Source organism: Odontesthes bonariensis, chromosome 13 (assembly GCF_027942865.1).
Source record: "Odontesthes bonariensis isolate fOdoBon6 chromosome 13, fOdoBon6.hap1, whole genome shotgun sequence".
Classification (NCBI taxonomy): Eukaryota; Metazoa; Chordata; class Actinopteri; order Atheriniformes; family Atherinopsidae; genus Odontesthes; species Odontesthes bonariensis.
The window spans coordinates 31,876,054-31,898,626 of NC_134518.1; the positions used below are offsets into that span (position 1 = coordinate 31,876,054).

General features: G+C 43.3%; 1 protein-coding gene across 1 annotated transcript in view; it reads left to right on the forward strand.

Moving 5' to 3' along the window:
- The window catches only part of fat4 (FAT atypical cadherin 4), a 115,088-nt gene that overhangs the window by 85,877 nt on the left and 6,638 nt on the right, over positions 1-22,573 (forward strand). Inside the window, exons 8-15 of the mRNA XM_075481949.1 lie at positions 589-839; positions 1,048-5,397; positions 6,892-6,996; positions 7,387-7,694; positions 14,075-14,160; positions 16,492-16,671; positions 17,104-17,228; positions 19,008-19,225. Of these exons, the coding sequence (XP_075338064.1) occupies positions 589-839; positions 1,048-5,397; positions 6,892-6,996; positions 7,387-7,694; positions 14,075-14,160; positions 16,492-16,671; positions 17,104-17,228; positions 19,008-19,225 (5,623 nt within the window). The remainder of the gene's footprint in view (positions 1-588; positions 840-1,047; positions 5,398-6,891; positions 6,997-7,386; positions 7,695-14,074; positions 14,161-16,491; positions 16,672-17,103; positions 17,229-19,007; positions 19,226-22,573) is intronic.

Consider the following 22,573-nt stretch of genomic DNA (forward strand, 5'->3'; position numbering starts at 1 on the left):
TTAATGTGCTTTGCTAAAACTTGAAACAGTGCCCTCTATAGACCACATTGTGACAATTGTGAGCAAGGCCCCTCAGTGATTTTCAGTGTTGCAGCTTTGCAGTCTCTGTTGAAGAGCGATTCACCTGATGATCACTGTTCACATGACAGACACCAATAACAACACAAATGCCTCACTGTAATATAAAATGCATGTTGTTGGAACTGAATTAGCTTCACAGACACTGAGTTTGTGCTCTAAGGTTAAGCATACATACATCAAGAATCTTTATTGTCACTATGCAGGCATAATGAAATGTAGTTCAGGAGTTCTTGGCTTGGGATACACAAAAAGATATAAGGCACACAGTATAAAGATATCTAAGTTATACAAAAAGTAATAAAAATAGTAAAAGTTAAAGTAAAAAATCCTATTGTATCATGTAACTTATTTCAACCTATTTGAAATACAAAAGTTATATATGCACTATATGAATGAATGAAAGACTAAAAATCCCTTTATCATACAGACCTGATCAGTGTGTTTTTTTTTTTTAATCAAATTTGAATCTAGCATTTTCTGAAACACATCACTTTATCTCTCCTACAGCTACAGCCTGAGCGGAGGACACGGCCAGTTCTCCATCAACCCGGCCACGGGACAGATTATCACCAGCTCCCTGTTGGACCGAGAGGACCGGGCCAATTACCAGCTGCTGGTTGTTGCAACAGATGGAGGGCAGCCCGAGGGCCTGTCCAGCTCTGCCACGGTTTCTGTGACGGTGGCCGACATCAATGACAACCCTCCACGCTTCCACCACCACCCCTATGTGACGCACATCCCCGCCTCCACTGCAGCAGGTTAGTAGGTGGTGAAGAAAATAACTAACGTGAATTTACCACATGGAATATTTTCTTAGTTTTATAGTATAGTATAGTATAGTATAGTTATGTCTCTTTCACTAAAATAACTGTTATTCACAAGAATTTAAAAATATGTCTCAACTTGAGTATCTTTTTGTGCAGATTGAGTGGTTTAAAACTAATTCCTTCCTATTTGTGTCTTCAGGGTCTTTGGTCTTTGCTGTTACTGTCACGGATGAGGATTCTGGATCCAACGCCCAGCTGCACTACTCATTAATGGGGCACAACTATGAGAAATTCAAGATTGATCCAGTAAGAGGTGCCATCACTGCCAACGAGAGGCTGACTGGAAGTTCAGAGGTTACCCTTACAGTTCGTGTTAAAGACGGTGGAGCCAATCCCAAAACGGATACGACCACCGTGACTGTGCGCTTCGTCACAGGAGGAAACTTCCCCGTCATCAAACTGAGGGAGCGGACATTCACTTTCCCAGAGAGTCAGCCCAACAACCACATTGTAACAACGGTGACAGGTTCCTCCATGAGGGGTGGTCCACTTTCATATTACATCGCCAGCGGCAACCTGGATTACGCCTTTCATATCGACCAGCTCTCAGGCGAGTTGTCCATCAGACATCCTCTGGATTACGAGCACATTCAGAAGTATGTTCTCTGGATTGAAGCCAGGGATCAGGGCTTCCCACCGTACTCTTCCTATGAAAAAGTGGAAATAACCGTGCTCGATGTTAATGACAACCACCCGGTATTTGATAAGGATCCCTTTCATGCTGAGATACTGGAGAATCTTTCACCTCAGCGAGTGCTGATGGTCTCTGCTGTCGATCTGGACAACGGGCCTAACGGACAGCTGGAGTACGCCATCATTGATGGCAACAAGGAGAACAGTTTCAGCATCAATCGAGCTAGTGGTGAAATACGAACCACCAGACCACTGGATAGGGAGAAGGTGGCGCTGTACACTCTGAAAGTGAAAGCCTCTGACCGAGGTTTGCCTCCAAAAAACACAGCGGTCAAGGTGAACATAAATGTGCTGGATGTGAATGACAATGCGCCCAGGTTTTCTAAGATTTTTAGTGCTACAGTGGCTGAAAATGCACCTGTGGGTTACACTGTCACCAGAGTCACCACCACAGATGAGGATGCCGGTTCAAATGCCATTAGCCGATATTCGATTACAGATACCAGCCTTCCATTCAATATTAATTCAAACACAGGAGACATAACAATTAGTCGACCACTCAATAGGGAAGACACTGATCACTACATTGTCAAAGTGTCCGCACATGACTCTGGCTGGACAGTAAGCACAGACGTAACCGTGTTCGTTACAGATATTAATGATAATGCTCCCAGATTTAGTCGGCCATCTTACTATCTTGACTACCCTGAGCTCAAGGAGGTCGGCTCTCTGGTCACACAGGTGTCTGCCAGTGATCCTGACGAGGGTTTCAATGGCAAACTTTTCTATTTCATTCGATCGCAGTCAGAGTATTTCAGAATCAACGCCAGCTCCGGAGAAGTATTCGTCAAGCAGCAGTTGAAGTATCAGAACTCCACAGGGGCTACGAGTCTAAATATAAATCGCCACAGCTTCATTGTCACAGCTTCAGACCGAGCAGTCAAGCCTTTGATGAGTGAGACTACAGTAATTGTAAACATTGTCGACAGCAATGATAACCCTCCTCAGTTTGATTCATCGAGCTACTTCACACCTGTAACTAAAAGTGTGAAGGTTGGCACCAGACTCATAAGGGTTGGAGCTCACGACAAAAAAGACTTTGGCCTTAATTCTGAGGTTGAATTCTCAATAACAGGAGGAAACAGTTCCAGTAAATTCAAATTAGATAAGACCGGTGGATGGATTACTGTTGCCTCTTCCCTCACATCTGATGTGAATAAGATTTTCCACATCGACGTCACGGCCAGTGACAGAGGAAATCCTCCATTGTCAGCACAGACAACAGTGAGAATTGCAGTCACAGAGGAAAATCACCACACACCTGAGTTCTCACAAAGCCAAATCTCAGCTACTGTACCTGAAAGCCTCGCTGTGGGAACAGCAATAAGGACTCTGTCTGCCAGAGACAAAGATAAAGAGATGAATGGCCTTATTACATACAGCATTACTTCAGGCAACGACAACGGTGTGTTTGCACTTAATAGCAAAACAGGAGTGTTGTCTCTCGCTCGTCCTCTGGACTTTGAAGACAAGCAACAACACGAGCTTAGAGTTTCAGCCACTGATGGTGGCTGGATTGCAAAAACAAGCCATGTCTCTGTCACAGTGCATGTGACTGACGTGAACGACAACCCTCCCGTGTTCGATCCTGACGAGTACTTCCCCATTGTGCAGGAGAATGTTCCCAGTGGCACCACCGTGCTGAAAATGAACGCCATAGACCGCGATTCAGGCGCCAACGCAGTCATGGCTTATGTGATTCAGTCATCAGACAGTGACCTCTTTGTCATTGACCCCAACAGGGGCACCATCACCACCCAGGGCTTCTTGGATTATGAAGCCAAGCAAGTCTACCATTTAACAGTGAAGGCCTTCAATGTCCCAGACGAAGAACGCTGCAGCTTCGCCAATGTCAATATTCAGCTGAAGGGAGCCAACGAATACGTTCCCCGCTTTGTCTCCAAACAGTACTACTTTGAAATCTCTGAAGCCGCTCCAAAAGGCACAGTGATCGGAGAGGTTTTCGCCAGTGATCGTGACCAAGGAGAGGACGGAGCCGTTTACTACCTCATTTTTGGAAAGAGCAGAAAGAAGGGCTTTGGCATCAACAAGAAAACCGGCCAGATTTATGTCACAGGTACTCTGGACCGTGAGAAGGAAGAAAAGATTTCTCTAAAGGTGTTGGCGAAGAACGCAGGAAGCATCCGTGGGGCAGATATCGATGAGGTGTTTGTGAATATCACTATTCTAGATGCCAATGATCCACCTGTTTTTACCCAAGAGCTGTATGATGTGCAAGTTAGTGAGGGTCTGTCAGCAGGTGGTCTGGTTACCTTTGTGAGTGCCGAGGACTCGGACTCTGTCCCAAGCTGGAGCAGATTTTCTTACTCCATTGCTCCTGATTTTGATAAAAATGTTTTTACAATCAACCCAAAAACAGGCCAAGTTTCTGTAGCTGCAGAGCTGGACAGAGAAACAACCCCCGTGTACAATCTCACCGTTCTGGCTGTGGATACTGGCACACCTCCAGCCACCGGAAGTGCCACTCTGGTCGTAAATCTGGAAGATATCAACGATAATGGTCCTACTTTGACAAACACCTATGCCGAGGTAATGGAAAACCAGAGAGCTGGGACTGCAGTTACAACACTGACTGCCTCTGACACAGATCTGCCACCCAACCAAGGCCCTTTCTTATACAGGCTCCTGAGCTCTGGCTCTGCCAACAGCTACTTCAGCCTCAGTTCAGCTGGGGCGTTAAGCACCAGTCGGGAGATAGACAGAGAGCAGATTAGTGACTTCTACCTCTATGTTGTGATCAAGGACTCTGGTGTGCCTCAAATGTCCTCCACAGGAACCGTTCACGTCAAAATAAACGATCAGAATGACAATCCTTCAGAGCCGCGGTCAATGGAAATCTTTGTCCACTACTTTGGAAACATGTTTCCTGGAGGCTCTTTGGGAGATGTCAAACCACAAGACCCTGACATTCATGACAGATTTCACTGCTCCCTCATCCCTCCGTCCTCTGGTCTGTTTAGTATTCCGACAGGAACCTGCAACCTCAACTCTAAAGCCCGTTCAACCGATGGAACGTTTGAACTAACCATCCGCAGCAGTGATGGGGTCCACGGTTCAGTCAGTAATACAGCCAGAGTTTTCTTCACGGGCTTCACCAATGCCACCGTGGACAACAGCATACTTATCCGGCTCCACTCTGAAGGAGTCAAAAGCTTTCTCACCAACCACTACCTCAGCTTCTTACGCATTGCCAACTCTCAGCTTGCAGGACTAGGCACAGGGGTTCTGCTTTATGGAGCGTTTGAGCTCAACAATCAGACTTTCCTGATGGCAGCTGTGAAACGGGGCCATGGACAATATGTGAACCCCAGTGGCGTGGCCACATTCTTCCAGAGTATCAAAGACATTTTATACAGACAGAGTGGGGTGCAAATAGATGCGGTGGACCATGATCCATGCACACGCAACCCGTGCCAGAATGGAGGCAGCTGCAAGCGGCGTCTCAGTGTCGGGCCTGATATGAAGACAGAAGAAAGTGTCCCTGTGATCCTGGTTTCCAACCACCCCCTGCAGCCGTACGCCTGCAGCTGCAGGCCCGGATACGCAGGAGCTCTGTGTGAGACAGACATTGACGAGTGTCAGCCATCGCCTTGCCATAACGGCGGCACCTGCCACAATCTGGTCGGGGGTTTCTCCTGCACCTGTCCTGAGGGTTTCACCGGAATGGCCTGTGAGAGGGATATCAATGAATGCCTTTCCAACCCCTGCAAGAATGGGGCGCTGTGCCAGAACTTCCCCGGCGGCTTCAACTGTCTGTGTAAATCCGGATTTGCAGGTACTACTCACATTTTATATCAGTCCACACAGCCTGGAAAAATCACATGGGGATACTCGCAATAATGTAGTCACACATAGCATTAGGTCCAATAAAAATATTTGCTTCTGAATGTTTCCAGGAGGTGTTGTAGCCATAGCATTTAGGCCAGGCTGCCAAAAACAGTTTGGTTTTCTGATTGCTTGTCTGTGGGTATCAGCTGTGATGCATATCAGCTGCCATGTTTGCTTTAATAAGAAGGATGATACTAAGCTGACCCTAGTCAGAACTTAAGTCTTGACTATTCACACTGCTGACCAGTATCCCCTTTCGTCGTGGGCCTTCATGCGCATGCAGCCATGACCACACACAGACACATTCCTAATCTAACTGTATACACAGGGATTTCTTAATCAAGGATTCAGGATTTAACCGTGTTTTGAGTTGTTTGACAAACGAGCAGCTTTATAAAAGATTCAATCGGGCCTTATAATTACGAAATATAATGAATACACAGCATTATCGGCCCTGATAAAAGGGGCAGTGGGTTCTGAGTGGAAATACTTAGACCGGTCATTTGGATACTGTATGATGTCCGGCCTACAGCATCTGAAAGACATTTTCAGAGTGGGCTGCAGAAGGCGATTTGCCTCGAGTCGAGTCATTACTGTCCCTTTTTATTACGATAAAAAATTACCACAAAACTTTAGGTTTCATCAAGATGAATGACCCTCCTGCAGAAATGCACAGATTGACTTACAGTAGTTTGTATGCCCTCACCGTGAACTCTCCACTTCCTGTTTTCCCCCGACTGGATTTGGCAGCAGAATTCATCTCCATTAAGCAACTTGTCTCAGGATTTACAGCATTAAGCATATTTCCAAAGTTCAGTGTCAGTCCTTCTCCGTTGTGCCATGTGCCGTGCGTCATTTCGCTCTCTTAGTTGTATCATCAGTGTCACATTCCCTATCATGATGTCAAACCTGTAAACTTTTAAGTTTGCCTGCATGTGTGGCAGCCATTCATGTACATTTCAGCATTTCAGCTGTGCACTGCAACGAAAAATAACAGCCTGATCCACAACAACCCAGAGCAATCTGATCTTGCAGTAAGCTAGAAAGCCTGATTATTCTCAGTGAGAAGAATCAGCCAATTGAATGAGATCATTTCTTTTTTCCTATTAAAGTTTCAAGATGTTGGTGTGGATGAAATGATGTAATCTTGGACCAGTAATGTGGTTTTCAAAATAGCATCACATACATGAAGGCATTTTTTAAACGGCACTAAAACAGGTGAATTCCCAACTTCCTGTTTTATATTTAATGGCTGATTGAATACGATTTTAAGGCTGACTACACAGTAAGATTTTCTTTGCAGTGCATTTCTCAGCTGCGAGGTGATGAAAGGCCTGCATGACTTGGCCTGAGGGGGAAGGTGAACTGTGTTCCCCTGGAGGCTTTTTCTGTGTTGTCTGCCACCCCATTCATTTTAATTTGTGTTGTTCTATGAACCCAGGCAAAACGTGTGATTCCATCATCAATCACTGTGAGTGTAACCCTTGTTTTAATGGCGGGTCCTGTCAGAATCGAGTGGATGGATATTACTGTCATTGTCCATTTGGTAAGTAATTAGAGGAAACTTTCTGGGTTTAAAGAGGCCCGGTGAATAGAAAAGCAAGATGGAATAATTTCACTCAACAGAGAAAAAAGATCCCATTCTTTCATAGTTTCTTAAGCAAATGTCGACACTCATTTCATATTTTTGCCACCATTTTTCATGCTCTGTATTCCCGTTCTCATGAAAAGCTCTATAATTTGGGAAGAAAGCTTGTTACTTTTTAAAGATCGTCATCTGACAGCTGTAACATCTGCTTTTGTTAATATGAATAGAGCGTTTAACAACCCTTGGTAAAGATTCAGTTCTATCTGTAGATATTTTTATCGTAGCAGCACCGTGAATCATTCATTGGTTTCCTCTCTGATTCACCCTTCGGTCTGTTTTCGTCCACAGGGGTTTTTGGCAAACACTGCGAACTAAACAGCTATGGCTTTGAGGAGCTCTCCTACATGGAGTTCCCCTCCCTGGATCCCAACAATAACTACATATATATCAAGTTTGCCACTCTGAAGAGCAACGCGCTGCTTATGTACAACCACGATAACCAGACTGGAGACAAGGCAGAGTTTCTGGCTTTGGAGATCTTCGAAGGACAGATGCGCTTCTCTTTTAACTTGGGCAGTGGAACGTATAAACTGATGACCATGATAAAAGTTTCAGATGGGCAGTTCCACACGGTCATCGCCAGAAGAGCTGGGATGGTAAGAATTGAAATCTGAACCCCATATAGTATGGACATATGTCACATATTCAACTGCATTTATATCCTGGAATCTTACAGCCGAAAGCTGCGTACACATTTGGGCTTTTCCTCTTTTTTTGCACCATCATATGATGATGATAATGATAACTCCTCCAAACCACTGGTAGCTCAACTTAAGGTTTTCATGGTTTGTAATTACACTTTACTGCTCGTTGTGATTTACAATACCAGGGTCCAAAATGGCCCTGAAAGTTGAAATTGTCTCGTGTGCTCTGAATGAGAGGCTTCTCCCTGCCAGCAACGCAGTGGCAATGAAGGAGGGGGGAAAAAAAAGAAAAATATTCTACTAGCCCTGTCAAATCATCTATAATATAGCTCTCCGGCTGGACTTCAAATCTGTCATTTCCCGCCGTGCAATGGGATTTCATAGGAAGCTGGTAAAATCATTAAATTGTCAGTTTTGAGATGGTGGAGAGTGACGGGATGGAAAGGAATACAGCTTTCATTGAGAGCTGCGAGTCTGTCTGCATGTAGTGCCCAGTGAATCATGAGGTGGATATGTTTGCGCTTCTCAAGGGTGAGAGAAAAATGTCTGTGTGTCGGGCCTAAAGTGCCAACTCCCGCAGGCGGTGTAAAGTGAACCCGATCGCCGTGTTTGCTAAAGGTGATGTAGGTCATTTCGGTGGCCAGGCTTGAGGTCTGTTCCCAGTTGCTGCGCCTGAGTTCTGAGCCAATCTGAAAAGCAGGCAGAAACCTCAGACACGGTCGTGCACTGCTTCTTCATGAAGCAATCAGAGGGAGCAGAGAGTTCATACCTGCTGTTAAAACCCCAATGATAGTCATCAGAGTTGGATTTTTTTTTGTCAAATATAATAAATGAACCACAAACTATATTTATGTCCAGTCAAACTGATTGAACAAGACTTGTGAGAGTCACACCTTCACCTTTTCACGGCCTGTTGAAGTTTCAGAGAGCTCTTCCTCAGAAATACTAGGTTTGCGTTCAATGAAATACTTTTTATGAATTTCCATTTTAAACAGAGCTGTTTCAGAATGGCGGGTGCTGCCTGTGAAGGCCAGTGGAGCTGACCAGTCTGGTCTGTTTGGGGGGGTGTCGGGCCTGCTTAACTTCTGTATGAACAGATAACACTGTGCTCTCTGTTTCACGCTAAATTTAGAATAAAAATGGAAAAGTTCTCTGTTGATGAAGCACATGTACTGTAAATATGTCAAATATATAAGTTTTCTGTAGTAGTTTGAATGAAATTTTCAATTTTTACCACAATTTTTATTAGGGATGCAGCGATACCACATTTTATTAAACCTACCATTTAGTACTTGCCGATACCGAGTTCCGATATGAGTACTAATCAAAGCGATTACAGTTCTTACTATTTAACACGTTTTATGTTCTTTAGGCATATTCAACCCAAATAAAACTGCACTTTAGTAATATAAAACTACTCTTAGTGCAACATGTTGTTTCAACATTTTAACTTTCACAAGCACATTGCAGGAAAATGAAGCTCCTGTCACACACAGGAAAAAATGCCCCTCCAAAAATAAGTTAAAAAAACAACAAATACAAGACGTTTTTGCTTGAAATAAGAAAAAAAAATCTTCCAATGGAACTAGTGAAAATCGGCTTGTCAAGATTTCTTGAAATAAGATGTGATATTTGGGACTTTTGAGATAAAAGTGATCTTGAAATTAGCTTAAAAAGCTCTTCAAATGCCAAAAAAAGCTTGTTTCATATGAAATCCGACTCAAAACAATTTGTTTTCAAGACTTTTTCATTTAACAAGATATTCCAGATGTATTGTCTTCAAACAAGTCCCTATATCTGGCTGAAATGGTACTTGTTAGGCAATTGTGTCTTATATTAAGTGAGATATTTTGACTAGAAATTAGACAAATATACTTGGTAAGACTTAGATTTTTTTCCAGTGCACTGGTGTCGGTTCTGTAGTATCGGAACACTTTAATGAATACTGAGTACTCGGTGCATCCCTAACAGGTGCAGCTCCTGTTCCAGTACCTGCCATTAAAAAATAAGCAAAACGAGGATGAAATACACACATAAACCAAGTAGTCTGATAAATAAAAGTATGGGACAAGAGGAAAACGGAGACGTTAAGAGGCAAGGCAGTTTGTTTTGAATAAGTGTATTAATTCGGAACAAAAACTTAAACCTTCTGTGAATGCAAATGTAGCTTCACAGTTTACTCTCCGCTGTTGTCGATCAGCGCCAGCGGCTAATCAACAGGCCTTTTCTCAGATTCGTTATTTGTCCTTGAAACAGGCAGAGAGTAAATCCAGACCAGCAGTTATTTGACCCATGCGCCACAACAGAGAGCAATGCATCATGTCAGTCGTGGGGAAAACAGCGATCTCCATCAGCGCTTTCTGCACATTTCTATCAGTGTTAGCAAAACACATGAAACTCGCTTCTCGTCCTTTCATCTTACATTCGGTCCTAATTACCGAGGGGTTCTTGTGAGAAATATTTTCTCTTCCACAGAGTGAGACACTTGTCAGTAAATGTAGTATATTATTTAAAGCATGGCTGCAGGCTCTTTGATCACAGGAAAACATTGATTTAATGTTGATGTGGTTCTTTATGGGGCTTCAGTGAGTCACAGATGTGTTCGAGACATTTGTACTTCTCCTCACTATTTCTGAGTCTTTATGCCTATTTTTATTATCTGATTTTCTCCTATGTGTGTTTGACTCAAGTTTTAAGTGAAGTAATGACTGAGGAGTGTGTGTGTGTGTGTGGGTGTGTGTGTGTGTGTGTGCGCTCGGCAGGGTCATGCTCTCCCGGATGATTTGTGTCAGGGATCCGGGTCGGTGTGGTCCGTGTTTACTTAAACTGTAGGAGAGGTGGAGCGTGATTGCCCCAGTTTTTCAACACTTTCACACACTTTTCCGGACAGTTTCCTCACCAGCCCATTTCTTTTCTTCCTCGTGGAGTCGTTCCATCTCAGAGCACACAGGGAGAAGAGACAACAATCTACATCTGGGCAAATGCTTTTGTGCCACTCACGGGAAACAGGAAACATTCCCTGAAAATGTCTGGCATTTCTATGCCACTCTCTCGTCAACCATCACAGTGAAAAAGGATTTGCCTCGTGCCTTGGAACGGACAATCTAAGCACTAAACGGGGCTCGTTTACACGAATATCAGCGGAGAAATACCCAAACTTAATTTTCCGCAGAACGATTATTCGCTGATTGGATATTTGGTCGACTTGTCACCCTTTCCAGTTAATTTTGAAATGTGGAAGAAAAACAGAAAACTTCCAGACAACTTGAGCTATGAAGACTGATTGTTAGAGCAAACTGTCAACAAGATGAAAGTAATCTTCAGTTCGAGGAACCAGAATTCTATTAAGTCACACCACAAGAAATATGAATTTCACATACTGTAAACACATTTCCCAAGTTTTAAAGGAAAATAATTAAATAAACATGTTTTTCCTTGGGTCTGTAATGGGAAGTATCACATGATTTCGGCTTTAATGGCCAGAAAGATGTATGCCTTCTCCTAAATATAAAGGTATTTGGCTTGTAGTGAGGTTTAAAAAAAAAAAAAAAAAACAATGTCTCGATCCAGAAGTCATCCACAAACAATTTTCTCTCTACAATATTAAAACCGCTTCACTGCCCAGAAGGAAGTGTGAATGTGTGAAGGTATGGGTTTGTTCCAGCTTGGCTGCATGGAATGAAAGGTGGAATGAACTCTGATTTTACTAATATTAATTACAATTGTTTTGCAGCAATATTATGTAACAATGATAAAAAACAGTAGTTGAGCAGAATAGTTACAGCTGGTCAACTTTTCCAATTAATTCTGCATCATGAAAAAGAAAATATTTTGAATTACGGAACCAAGAGCTGGGATGTCTGTGATCATTTGAGCAAACAGCGTCTCTTTATGAGCATAACTTCAGCTGATGGATGCTGGTGCTTGTGCTGAAAACACCATCAGCTTGTACCGGGCTCTGGGTGGAGGTGCAGACGCTACAGTCACCATTGGCAGTTGGGTTAGCAGCTGCGCTAGCACCCACTGCTACTGGCTCAACTCTTGCTGCCTCCATTTGTTGGAATTCTTCATCTTTGTTCTCAAGTTCAAGGGGACTTAGTCATTAGTTTGTGGAGATTTTTGAGTAATATTTAATAATCTTTAAAAGAATAGTTCAGCATTTTGGCACGCACTTCTGTTTCTGGCATAAAGTTGGAAGAGCAGACAAGACTTGCATTACTCTTGGATCTATGGACCAGATGTGACGCTACCAGCAGCAGTCCTGTTTCTCATCTTCATGTTGCACTAAACTATATAACATCTGAGTGCAGCCTTACAGTGTTTTTCATGAACATACAGAAGTCATTTTGATTGCCATTAACTCTATGCTAGAAAGTAAATAATCACATTGTCCAAAATGTTAAACTGCTCCTTGAATAACACCAAAATTGTTTATTTAGTGAGTAATGTTTAAAGGGAGACTAAATGAAAAGAAATATTCTCACTCTTGTAGTGAATATTTTTATTAGCCTGTAAAAACAATGAAGGTAATTGGGCACAGAGGACCTGTTACATCTAATCAGTTAACATGTGAGCATGCTCTACATCCATCCATTAGCTACACCCTATAAATCCCACGGAGGGTCGTGGATGTGCTGGAGTCTATCCCAGCTGACACTGGCGAGGTATTCCCTGGACAGGTCATCAGTCCATCACAGGGCTAACAGAGACATGCATGCTTACATTCACTCCTACAATTGATTTAAATGACCAATTTATCTTAAAAGGCATGTCTATGGACTGTGGGAATAAACCCACTCAGGAACAGAGAGAACTGCAAACTTCCCAAAGAAAGGCCACAGCTGACAGCCATCTTAGATTCACCCTCTTTTTACTGTGAGGTGACAGTGTTAACCACTGCACTGCTGTTTTTGACTGATCATGCATTTGTTATTTTCTTGGAAAGAAAGAATAAGAAATTTATATGCACAGCAGCACGTTTGGAGGAAACCAAACACTTTATATCAGCACAAACACCTCACACCAGCTGTCAAGCACGGTGGTGGAGGGCTGATAATCTGGGCTTCTTCTGCAGCCACAGGACCTGGGCACCTGTACTGACTTATGAACTCCTCTGTTTACCAAAGTGTTATAGAGTCAGATGTGAGGCCATGGGTCTGACAGCTAAAGCTTGGCTGAAGCTTGTGGTGGGACTGTTTTATAGCTCTGCATGAACAAATACCTGAAAAACCTCAATAACCTGAAGCAACCGTGTAAAGATTGGTTGAACAAAACTCCTCCACGGCGATTTGAGAGACTGATAACGTCACACATAAAGCGATTCCTTCAGTTTAATGCTGCTAAAAATGGTTCTACTAACTGTTTGTTAACAAGACAAAGGTTTTTGCTAAATTGATAATGACTTGATTTGATATGTTATGTGTTGTTGTTTGTCTGAGGTTGTATTGACGTACTTTTAAGACCTGGTAAGGATTAGATGCTCTTTTATTTATTCTGACACAAAAAAAACTATATTTCAGCACCTCGAATGGCTGTAAATGCTGTGAGCTGGGCGCCTATATTTGGTTTCTTCACTGTAGCGTGTTGCTCTACCAGTAAACCGAGTTTGCGTGGCTTCTCCTCCTGACACCGAGTCCAGCCAACACATCAATCCCCTGATAATCCTCATAATTAAACTCATGTTGATTGAGTGTGAGTGAATCAATATAAGTGGGATGTGCACTCCCACATGGTTTGGGCCACGTACGCATTGAATGATACAGAAGTGTATAAAAGATTGTCACAAACTGAGGTCAAAGGGAATTTCCGTGCATTCTGAAATGTACATGTCTCTGTGACGGTCTGTTCAATAAATTCCCCGTAAGAGGCTGACCACGGCGAGTCCGACTCCTTTTTCTCCACAACATGAGCTGGGCGCCTATACTCGGTTTCTTCACTGTAGCGTGTTGCTCTACCAGTAAACCGAGTTTGCGTGGCTTCTCCTCCTGACACTGAGTCCAGCCAACACATCAATCCTCTGATAATCCTCATAATTAAACTCATGTTGATTGAGTGTGACTGAATCAATATAAGTGGGATGTGCACTCCCACATGACACTGGTTATAAAGAGGAAGTGGCTGATATTGATTGAGTGATTGCAGGGTCACGCTCCGCCACACAAATCAGTGAGGGACGCAGCTTGTTGGTGTTTATGCCGACCATAGTCTGCCAGGAAGGGTTTGAGAAATTTCCTCCCTGAACAATAATTGTTTGAGGTAGTTTAAATGTACAGCTGCTGCTCTTTAAAGGCGTTCCACGTGACACGTATGTGTGTGTTCTTGTCGTCATGTAGGCTGCATCACTGACTGTGGACCTGTGTGGTGATGACCAGGAACCAGGATACTGCGCTGTGAGCAACGTGGCAGTGCACACGGACTGGTAGGAGAATCTCACACACACACACATATCGTTTACTCAACAGCTGGTTCCATTATCCATCCAAACTGTAAACCAGAAAATACTGTCTGTTCCAAGGCCTGGAAAAATCAATGAATAATTCCTCAAGTCTGAGAAAATAATGGGAAACCAAACCAAAAAGGTTTCGCGTACCTGGTACGAACATATTCGGTTAATATTTCACAGCTGCTGCTCTGCTCTCTGACCCGACAGCAGCTCTTGTCTGCAGTGAATCAACATTACACAGTCAAGAGGTTTAATTGAAGACATGATGTATTTCTCATCAGTGGATGATGACCAACAACTTCCAACCCTTTGGGCTTAAAACGTTGTGGTGTCCATGTGTCACGTCTCATTATTTAGTCCCGAATTAAAGGGGAAAAAAAGACAGAATCTATGACCTGCTTTAAGGCAGCTGATTCCTCTGTTTTGACTCTATATGGTGTTTGTACAGAAAGAGTCACTTCTTATAAATATCAAGGCTTATGGCTTGATGAAAAGCAGGCTTTTAATGCCCATGTTGACAATCCGTTAAAAGAGCTCCAACCTAAACTGTTTCTCTTATTTAAAAAAGGGATTTCTCACTGCAGTCAGAAAGAAAATTGTGCAGTTTACAGACACTCCCCTTTTTCGGTTAGGGTTAGAGCATCTTTTCTGTCTCTGCTGGCCTGTTGGTCGTCAGTTAACCCTTAACATTCATCTTGTGATTTACGATGGCAGTCGACACACACCTGTAGCCAATAAATGAAAGAAAAGCAACTTGGAATTAGTCGATGGTGACTTTCAATCATTAGTTCGTGTTAAAGGGATAGTTCACCTCTTTTGACATCCCATACTAGCACGTTATTTATGAACATTTTCTTACCCCCTGCTGCGTCCTGTGAGCCGAGTTCCAGCCTCGCTTTGGTGTTGACGAAGGTAGTCCGGTTAGTTGGCTGGGGCCACAAAAATAAAGCGTTTTGCTTCTCAAAACAATATGCGTTCAAAAGAGTAATACATTTGTATCACAAAATCGTTCTCCAGGAAAAAGACTTCACAATCGCTTGGCCCTATTTTCTCTCCCTTCGTATCACTGCCTGCTGTGTAAACTGTGCAGACCGAAGTGCAGACCGAGCAGCAAACACCGTAACAGGCGCGGCTGTCGGCAGGCGAAAATAGCGCCAAGAGATTGTGAGGTCTGACTTTTTCCTGCACAATGATTTTGTGATGCAAATGTATTACTCTTTTGAATGCATATTGTTTTGAGAAGCAAAACACTTTCTTTTTTAAACCCCAGCCAACTAGCCGGACTACCTTCGTCAACGCCAAAACGAGGCTGGAACTCTGCTCACAGGACGCAGCAGGGGGTAAGAAAATGTATCATAGTATCATAAATCCAAATATGTAGACGTCTTCCGCATCCTCGACAGACAGCATCGCCAAACACACGGTACGCCATGTCCCCCAGGCGTCCTCCGAGTATCCAGCGAAGAATGTCCCCTCGGGGCATGAGGCTTCTCCTTTCCTCAACTTCGCGCTTGAGAAAATTTGATCAATAGCATTGAGAGACCAGCTGACCAAATCCATCTTACTTGAATTCGTCTGATATGTAAAAAGATGCTCCAAAAGATATACACACAGACACGCTGAGCAGGGCAAAAACAGGGAGGGAGGAGCAGAGAGAAAATGCGACCTCTTCCACCGAGAGCAAGAACAGTATGGGATGTGATATAGTTTCATGTCAAAAGAGGCAAACTATCCCTCTAACTTACCTGCACCTTGTCGAAACTAAAACTTCTATGACTATAGGCTGATTGTGCTCAGTTGTGAATGGGCACGAGTCAGCATTTGAGGCTTGCACGCATCCCCTGATGATGACGTGCAAGTTAGAGCCTCACACACTCGTAAACCCTGTTGCTGTCAAACTCTCTGGATGTATGTTAGTTGCTTCGGATGTCACATGCTTTTCTCTGACATATTTCTACAACGATGTTATACAGACCCCTCAAAGTCGGATTGACCTCATCTGTTGCTCCATATATGATGCAAACCTTCACATAAATGGATGGTCTTTGCAGACTGACAGTCTGAAGCCAGGCCTCGTGGGGTGAAAACTTGAGACTTTGCGTGCTTTTGTGTGTGTTTTTGTGGTGAAAAAGAACGTTTCTGGGGGAGCACATTGTTGCGAAACTCTCTGGCGTCTTTCTGTGTAAGCGTGTTTCAGTTTGAATACCTTTGAACGCTGAATGCACACTTGTGAGCTTTTGAATTTCTGTGCATAGGCACTTTTGTGTGTGCACGCATGTGAGTGTGCGCCTGTTTGTGTTTGTGCAGGATCCTGGACGTGCAGCCCAACAGGCTCTCGGTTGGAGGAGTGAAGTCGATAGAACCTGTCCTTCATCGGCGCGGTCAGGTCGCCACCCACGACTTTGTCGGCTGCATCATGGAGTTCGCCGTCAACGGCCGCCCGCTGGAGCCCAGTCAGGCATTGGCATCGCGTGGCATTCTTGACAGGTCTGCAGCCGAACAATCCCACCCCTTTCATTTAAGCCTTTCTGCATCTTCTTCCTCTCCTCCCCATCTATCTTCTCCAACCTCCTCGACTTTCGCTGCGGGACATCTGTTCACACTCTCAGACCCTGTCGGGAGTTTTTAAAAAGATGGTTTTTTTAGATACAAATGGCAGATTTTTTGATGGGGGAATTCCAGAGGCTCTTTTTTTTTTTTTTTTCGGTGGTGAATAGTGAGCCAAAGACAGATCTTTTAATATGCTAATGCTCTGGGGTTCTTTATGGGGTTTTTGTATTGCCGCACTGGGACAGAAATCACAGCTCATCTGCCCCTGTTTTATCGTTTCTTTTTCTGCGGACCCCCCAGCTGCTTGCTGTGGAGCTGACTGTCAAACTGTCCGTCTGATTGTCAGTTTGTGTATTATTGTGTCTGTAGATGTCCGAGACTGGAAGGAGCCTGCACCGCCAGCCCGTGCAGACATGGAGGCACCTGTTTGGACCACTGGTCTTGGCAACAGTGCCAGTGTGTCGACGGCTTTACCGGCAAATTCTGTGAGAAATGTAAGCATCTGCCTTTGAAGTGTCGTTTTCTGCTGAAGTCGCACTTAGTAAGGAATATTCTATCATGATTATTTATGATCAATCCCTCATGAGTCATCAAGCTGCTTTATGTAGCTTAATATAGGCCACATTGTTGCCTGCTGAGCTTCATTTCAAAGCGTTATATTACATAAATCCTCAGACTCAACATTGGTGAACTGAAAAAAAAAGACCTAAAAACCTTCTGGGCTTAGAAAAACTGCCATAAACTTAGAACTACTGTGTGAGGTTCAGTAGTATGTTCAGCAATGACACCAGTTACTATTACACATTTATTCTGACGCTTTCATATTGTTCCTGCAAGCAATTAAAGGCATTACCGGGGAAACTGGATGCTTTTGTTTGCCATCGGGTTTGATTTTTGTGGGAAATCTGCTTCAGTCATTTTTTTTTTCTTCTAATGCAAATGCAGTGGGTTCTTTCAGAGATGGACACAAAAGGTGCAGTGAAGGGCAGAGACATTGTTTTTTCAACGACAAACGCCTAAAGTTTGATGAAAATTGCACAAGTAATAAGAAACAGTCAAGTTCCTCCTCGGAGCCTCCCAGAATGAGTGGCAGCAGGAAACCAAAATGGACCTTTTTGGCAATTTAACCAGCCAAAAGTATTTTTTACTGGCCCTGGAAGGACTTCATGAATTTTTTGACCGTTGTTAGTATGCAAATGCATGTAAACCATCAGTTAAAAAGCATCATTTGAACTGGAAAGTTCAGCTTTTTTATATCACAGAGCAATAAAGGGTGAAGTATCGCATGCTAGCAGACTCCAGTTCCAGTACATCATCATTATTTGATACCCTAAACCAACTGTTTGTTAGGGACCAATAAAAAATGAGACACCTGTGGAAACTGTTTGGTTAAACCTCCGAGGCTTCATTTACTACAGCGTGGAAGGTCATTCACTGACGTTGTGTTGCATGGATTTCAATGTAAATGGAAAAATTGGGGCATTCTAAAGCTGAAAATGGTTGGTTTGTTTTCAAAGTTGATGATACTGCACAGCTAATAGGCCACTCTGATTGAATTTGTTGCCGGCCCTGCAGCTGCAGGCTGCCTCTGAGAACAGCAGCACTGTTTACAGATGTCAGTGTCAGCACTCGTGTTCAGAATATTTGAACATTTTTGCACCAGGAACCACATTAACCGTTTTTCATTGAGAAACTTATTGGATTTAACTGATTTTGACTCTAAATTGGCAAATTCCAGAACAATGCAATTGAGTTCAGTTTAATCTGTACCAACGTTTTATTTTACTAAGTGGAGGAGAGCATTAACGCAAAGATGAAATACACTTTTCCATCCGCATCCTTTCACGGAATTAACCATCAAGGACAGACATGTTTCATGATCTTATTGTGATGATATAATAACTGTAGATTGGTATGAGGGCTCACGTTGCTTCTCATTACAGTAATGTTTGGCACAAACGGTAGTGTTCTGGCTTTAGAACATGAAATCATAGCAAAGAAATCAAAGCTTCAGTTAATAAACGCATTCTTTGTGTTACATTAAGACATTTGGGTAGAGCTCATTGGGAATGAAAGGCTGGTCTGGGGCTTCTTGCATTGATGGGAAGGTATTTATAACTACGGATGAGAACATAAGGACCAATTTGTAGTTATGGGTTTAGGAAAAATCATTTGAACCTGGCAGAGTACAAATAGGTTTATAATTTTACGATTTCCTATGAGACTTCTGACGTCAGACGGAGCTCACGAGATTATTTGTTTGTGTCTCTCAGACATGACAGCAGACACGGCCCTGTCCCTGGATGGCACCGGTCGCCTGGACTTCTCTCTGAAGCAGGGCCCCAAACGAGACATCCTGCTGAGGAGGGCGCTGAAGGACCTGACCTTTGACCCCGTGGTGCCCAGCAGCTTGGAGGTCAAGTTCAGAACACGAAGCAAGAGCGGCACTCTGCTGCATGTGCAGGAGAGCAGCAACTACACCACAGTCAAGGTGAGAGAGGAAGCCGATGGCCGGGCAGTGAGCGCATAAAGAAATGTATGTTTTGGGTTTAACCTATTGAGTTTATTTTCATGATACATTATTCATGGACAGGCTGTATGTCCAAAACCGCATACTACATACTACATACTGCATACTCATCGATCAGACAGTATGCAGAGCGTTTACCCACAATGCATTTCGCTCCTGCCCGAGCCGAAATCAGCCGGCCTGAAGCTGATTTTCCTTAATCTCTAAACTCTGTAAACTTTAGCAACATTTGAAACATTTTCAGGCGAGAAAGTAGTCGTTTAGATCCCCAACGTGTTGAAAACCTGACAAAATACCGGCTGTTTACAATTTTGTTCCAACGAATTCGGCGCTACTAAAGCTAGCCGCAGTGAGCAACGCACTTCCGGTTATTTTCACAAAATAAAATACCCGTTGCCTTTTATCATAGGGAAAGCCATTACGATACAATTGGTGCTTTTGTTTTGAAAACAGGAAGTGAACCTACCCTCGTTGTAGCTAGCTTGAAACTGCCGTTTTGACAGGAAATGACGATCGGCGACGTCACGTTACGTTGCATCTTGGGTAGTTTGAGTATGAGTAGTAACCTTATGATGCATGCCCAACATTTCAGAGAATCTAGTATGCATCCGGGAAAAAAAGTCAGTATGAGTAGTAGGAGAAGTATGCGGTTTCGAACACAGCCACAGTCTCTAAATTGTCCCTATGAGTGAGTGTGAGCGTGGCTGGTTGTTTGTCTCATAGCGACCCATCTCGGGTGTACCCCGCCTCTCGCCCAATGGTAGCTGGGACCGGTTGGTAAACTGGATTAAGCGGGTATAGAAGATGGATGGATAAACTATGCAGGGACGGCTTGTGAACTCTTAGTTCTTGTATGTGCGCTCTCAGAGCTTCAGTAATGTTACATGGAATCTTTGGACGTTCCACGCAGCTGATCAGTCTTCAGCCCACATTAGCATGGAGATGATGATGATGATGATGATGATGATGATGATCAACACTTAAAAACGTAGCAAAAATTATAGCTGATGTGCCCATTCTCTTCCTTCAAATGAAAGTCTGTGCTTTGAACTTTACAGAGTTCTCCCAGATTAGTTGCCTTTCTGGTATGAATTCTTTTAAAACAACAAATAGAATGTCGTGCTGGAGTCTTTATCTTTAATTAAATGCTGCAGTGCATCAGTAATTTTCATAATGAAAGCTTCCCAGGTGGTGCTCTTCCCCCCGTGTGAGATGTTTTTTTCCTCCTGCAGAAACGGTTCACACCGCTGACAACAACCCAACAACACACAATTATAAAAGCTCAATAATTACAAGCAACGCTGTCCTGTCTGAGGACAAAAGCTATAGACCTTGGGCGAGCACCCATTTATGTTCCGACGAGGCTTGTGGGCCGCAGCATAAAACGGAGACTGAACTCAGACTTTAGAAAAATAAGGGCTTTATTTGACTAAGAAAGTAATAGAAGTCAAAGTCTAGAAAATGCAATGCCAAAGCAAGCACTGTGGGCCCCGAGCCTCACCTCTTATCCACATCAATTAAGCCAATGAACGATCCAAAGACTCTGGCAAAGCCAGTGGAGAGGCAGAAGGGTGAAACAGCTGCGATAGTTCTGTCTGACCTTCATATCAGAAGTGAGAATAGCTCACACTAGAAAAACAGTTGCCTTGGTTACCAGTGTAACTTCTGCCCATATGATGGGTTATCTGAAAAGAAACAGCAGCGCCTTTCTGTAAAGATTTTAAACTAGAAGTACGCTCAGCGGCTGCAAACAAAAGGTGGAGAAAAGATTGTGGCTATGACAAAAAGATGCGATGAGACAGTCAGCTTTTATGGCAAGCGCAGAGCTATTTGTTATGTCTTTCATGTAAAAACAGAAGCTGGAGAGTCTGCTCTGATTGATCAGCTCCAGTGGCCTGAGCAGCAGGCTCCGCAAAGCGTTGCTATGCTCCCCGAGTGCAGGATGAGTGATTTTTCATGAAGGATTTTTATCGTTTTCCAGGAAAGCAAAAGAGGATTGGCTGAGAATGGCTGATTCATAGTGTAAAACAAAAACATTTCAACACTGAATTTGATGTTATGTCATCATAAGTAACTGAAGAGTAGGAACATAAACTTTTTTTTTGGATTATTTTCTACCTTGTAGTTAAAATGCAATAAAAAAAAACACAGTAACTGAGATAGAAAGGGCTATCTTGAAGACATAAATGCTCAGATCTGTTTAGGTTTGGTTAATAAAGGTGGTGGCTGAAATAGAAAGGAATCATGGCGTTGCACTGGTCCGGTGAAAGTCCTGAACATGATGGAAATGCTGTGGTGGAGGCATTAAGAGAGCTGTACCACAAATGAATGCACGCAAACCTCGAAGAAATGAGAAAACAATGTGAAGGAGAGTGGGCCGAAACAGATATGGTCACAGAGAGAACAACTACTTCAAGTTAAAACTGCGAAAGGTGGTTCTATGAGCTGTTGGCTTGTTTTCTGTGAAATGGTGACAGGATGTAATATATCATGTTATCTTTTTCATCTGAGTTCGTATTGATGTCGTTTCAAGTAAGGACCAGATGCCTTTTTATTTAGTCCTTAAACTGCAGGACTAAAAGAGAACATGCCTACTTTTTCATATGGCTGTATGTCTACACATGTATCTGTACATGTTTTTAGCCTTCCTCTGTCAGCCCTTAGGCCACCAGTCATCACACCACACTCTCTCCTTGTTTAAACTGTAGGAAAACTACTGTGGTCTTTCTTATCCACCTCCTCTTTTCTCTCCTCTTGTCCTGCTCAGCACCCCCTTCCTCTGGCTGATCCTGGGCAGCTGCCCAGAGGGGCCCAAATGTTCATTCATCCTCTTCAATTTTCCTTTCAGACACCCTCCACTTTCAGCACCATCAACCCCTTCCCGACGTAGCGTCAGGCTTTCTCTCTTATGATTTTTCTTTCCGGCCCTGAGCCACTTGTGGTGCTCATCAAATCACCAACACAGCTTCCTAAGCAGTCCCGAAAAGTATTATAGGAGCTATGAAACAAAAAAGAGCAGTGGGGGAATATATACAGGGCATGTGTATATGTTGAGAGAACTATATAAACGGAGAGATATAAAAAAAAAACAAGATGTTTAATAGATAGACCCCATGATTGGTTTACCAGCTTTAGAGCGCTCTGTATTCTTTGGCTTGGAGAATTTTCCGCTTTTCCCATTTTAAATCAACTCTTCCGGAAGCTACTTATCATTGCTGAGTTTTGGGTTCTTTGAAAAGGGAGGAGAGCAGGATTACTTTTCCATCGAAGTGGGGAGAACACGAGATTACCATGCGCGGCGAAAAGCCA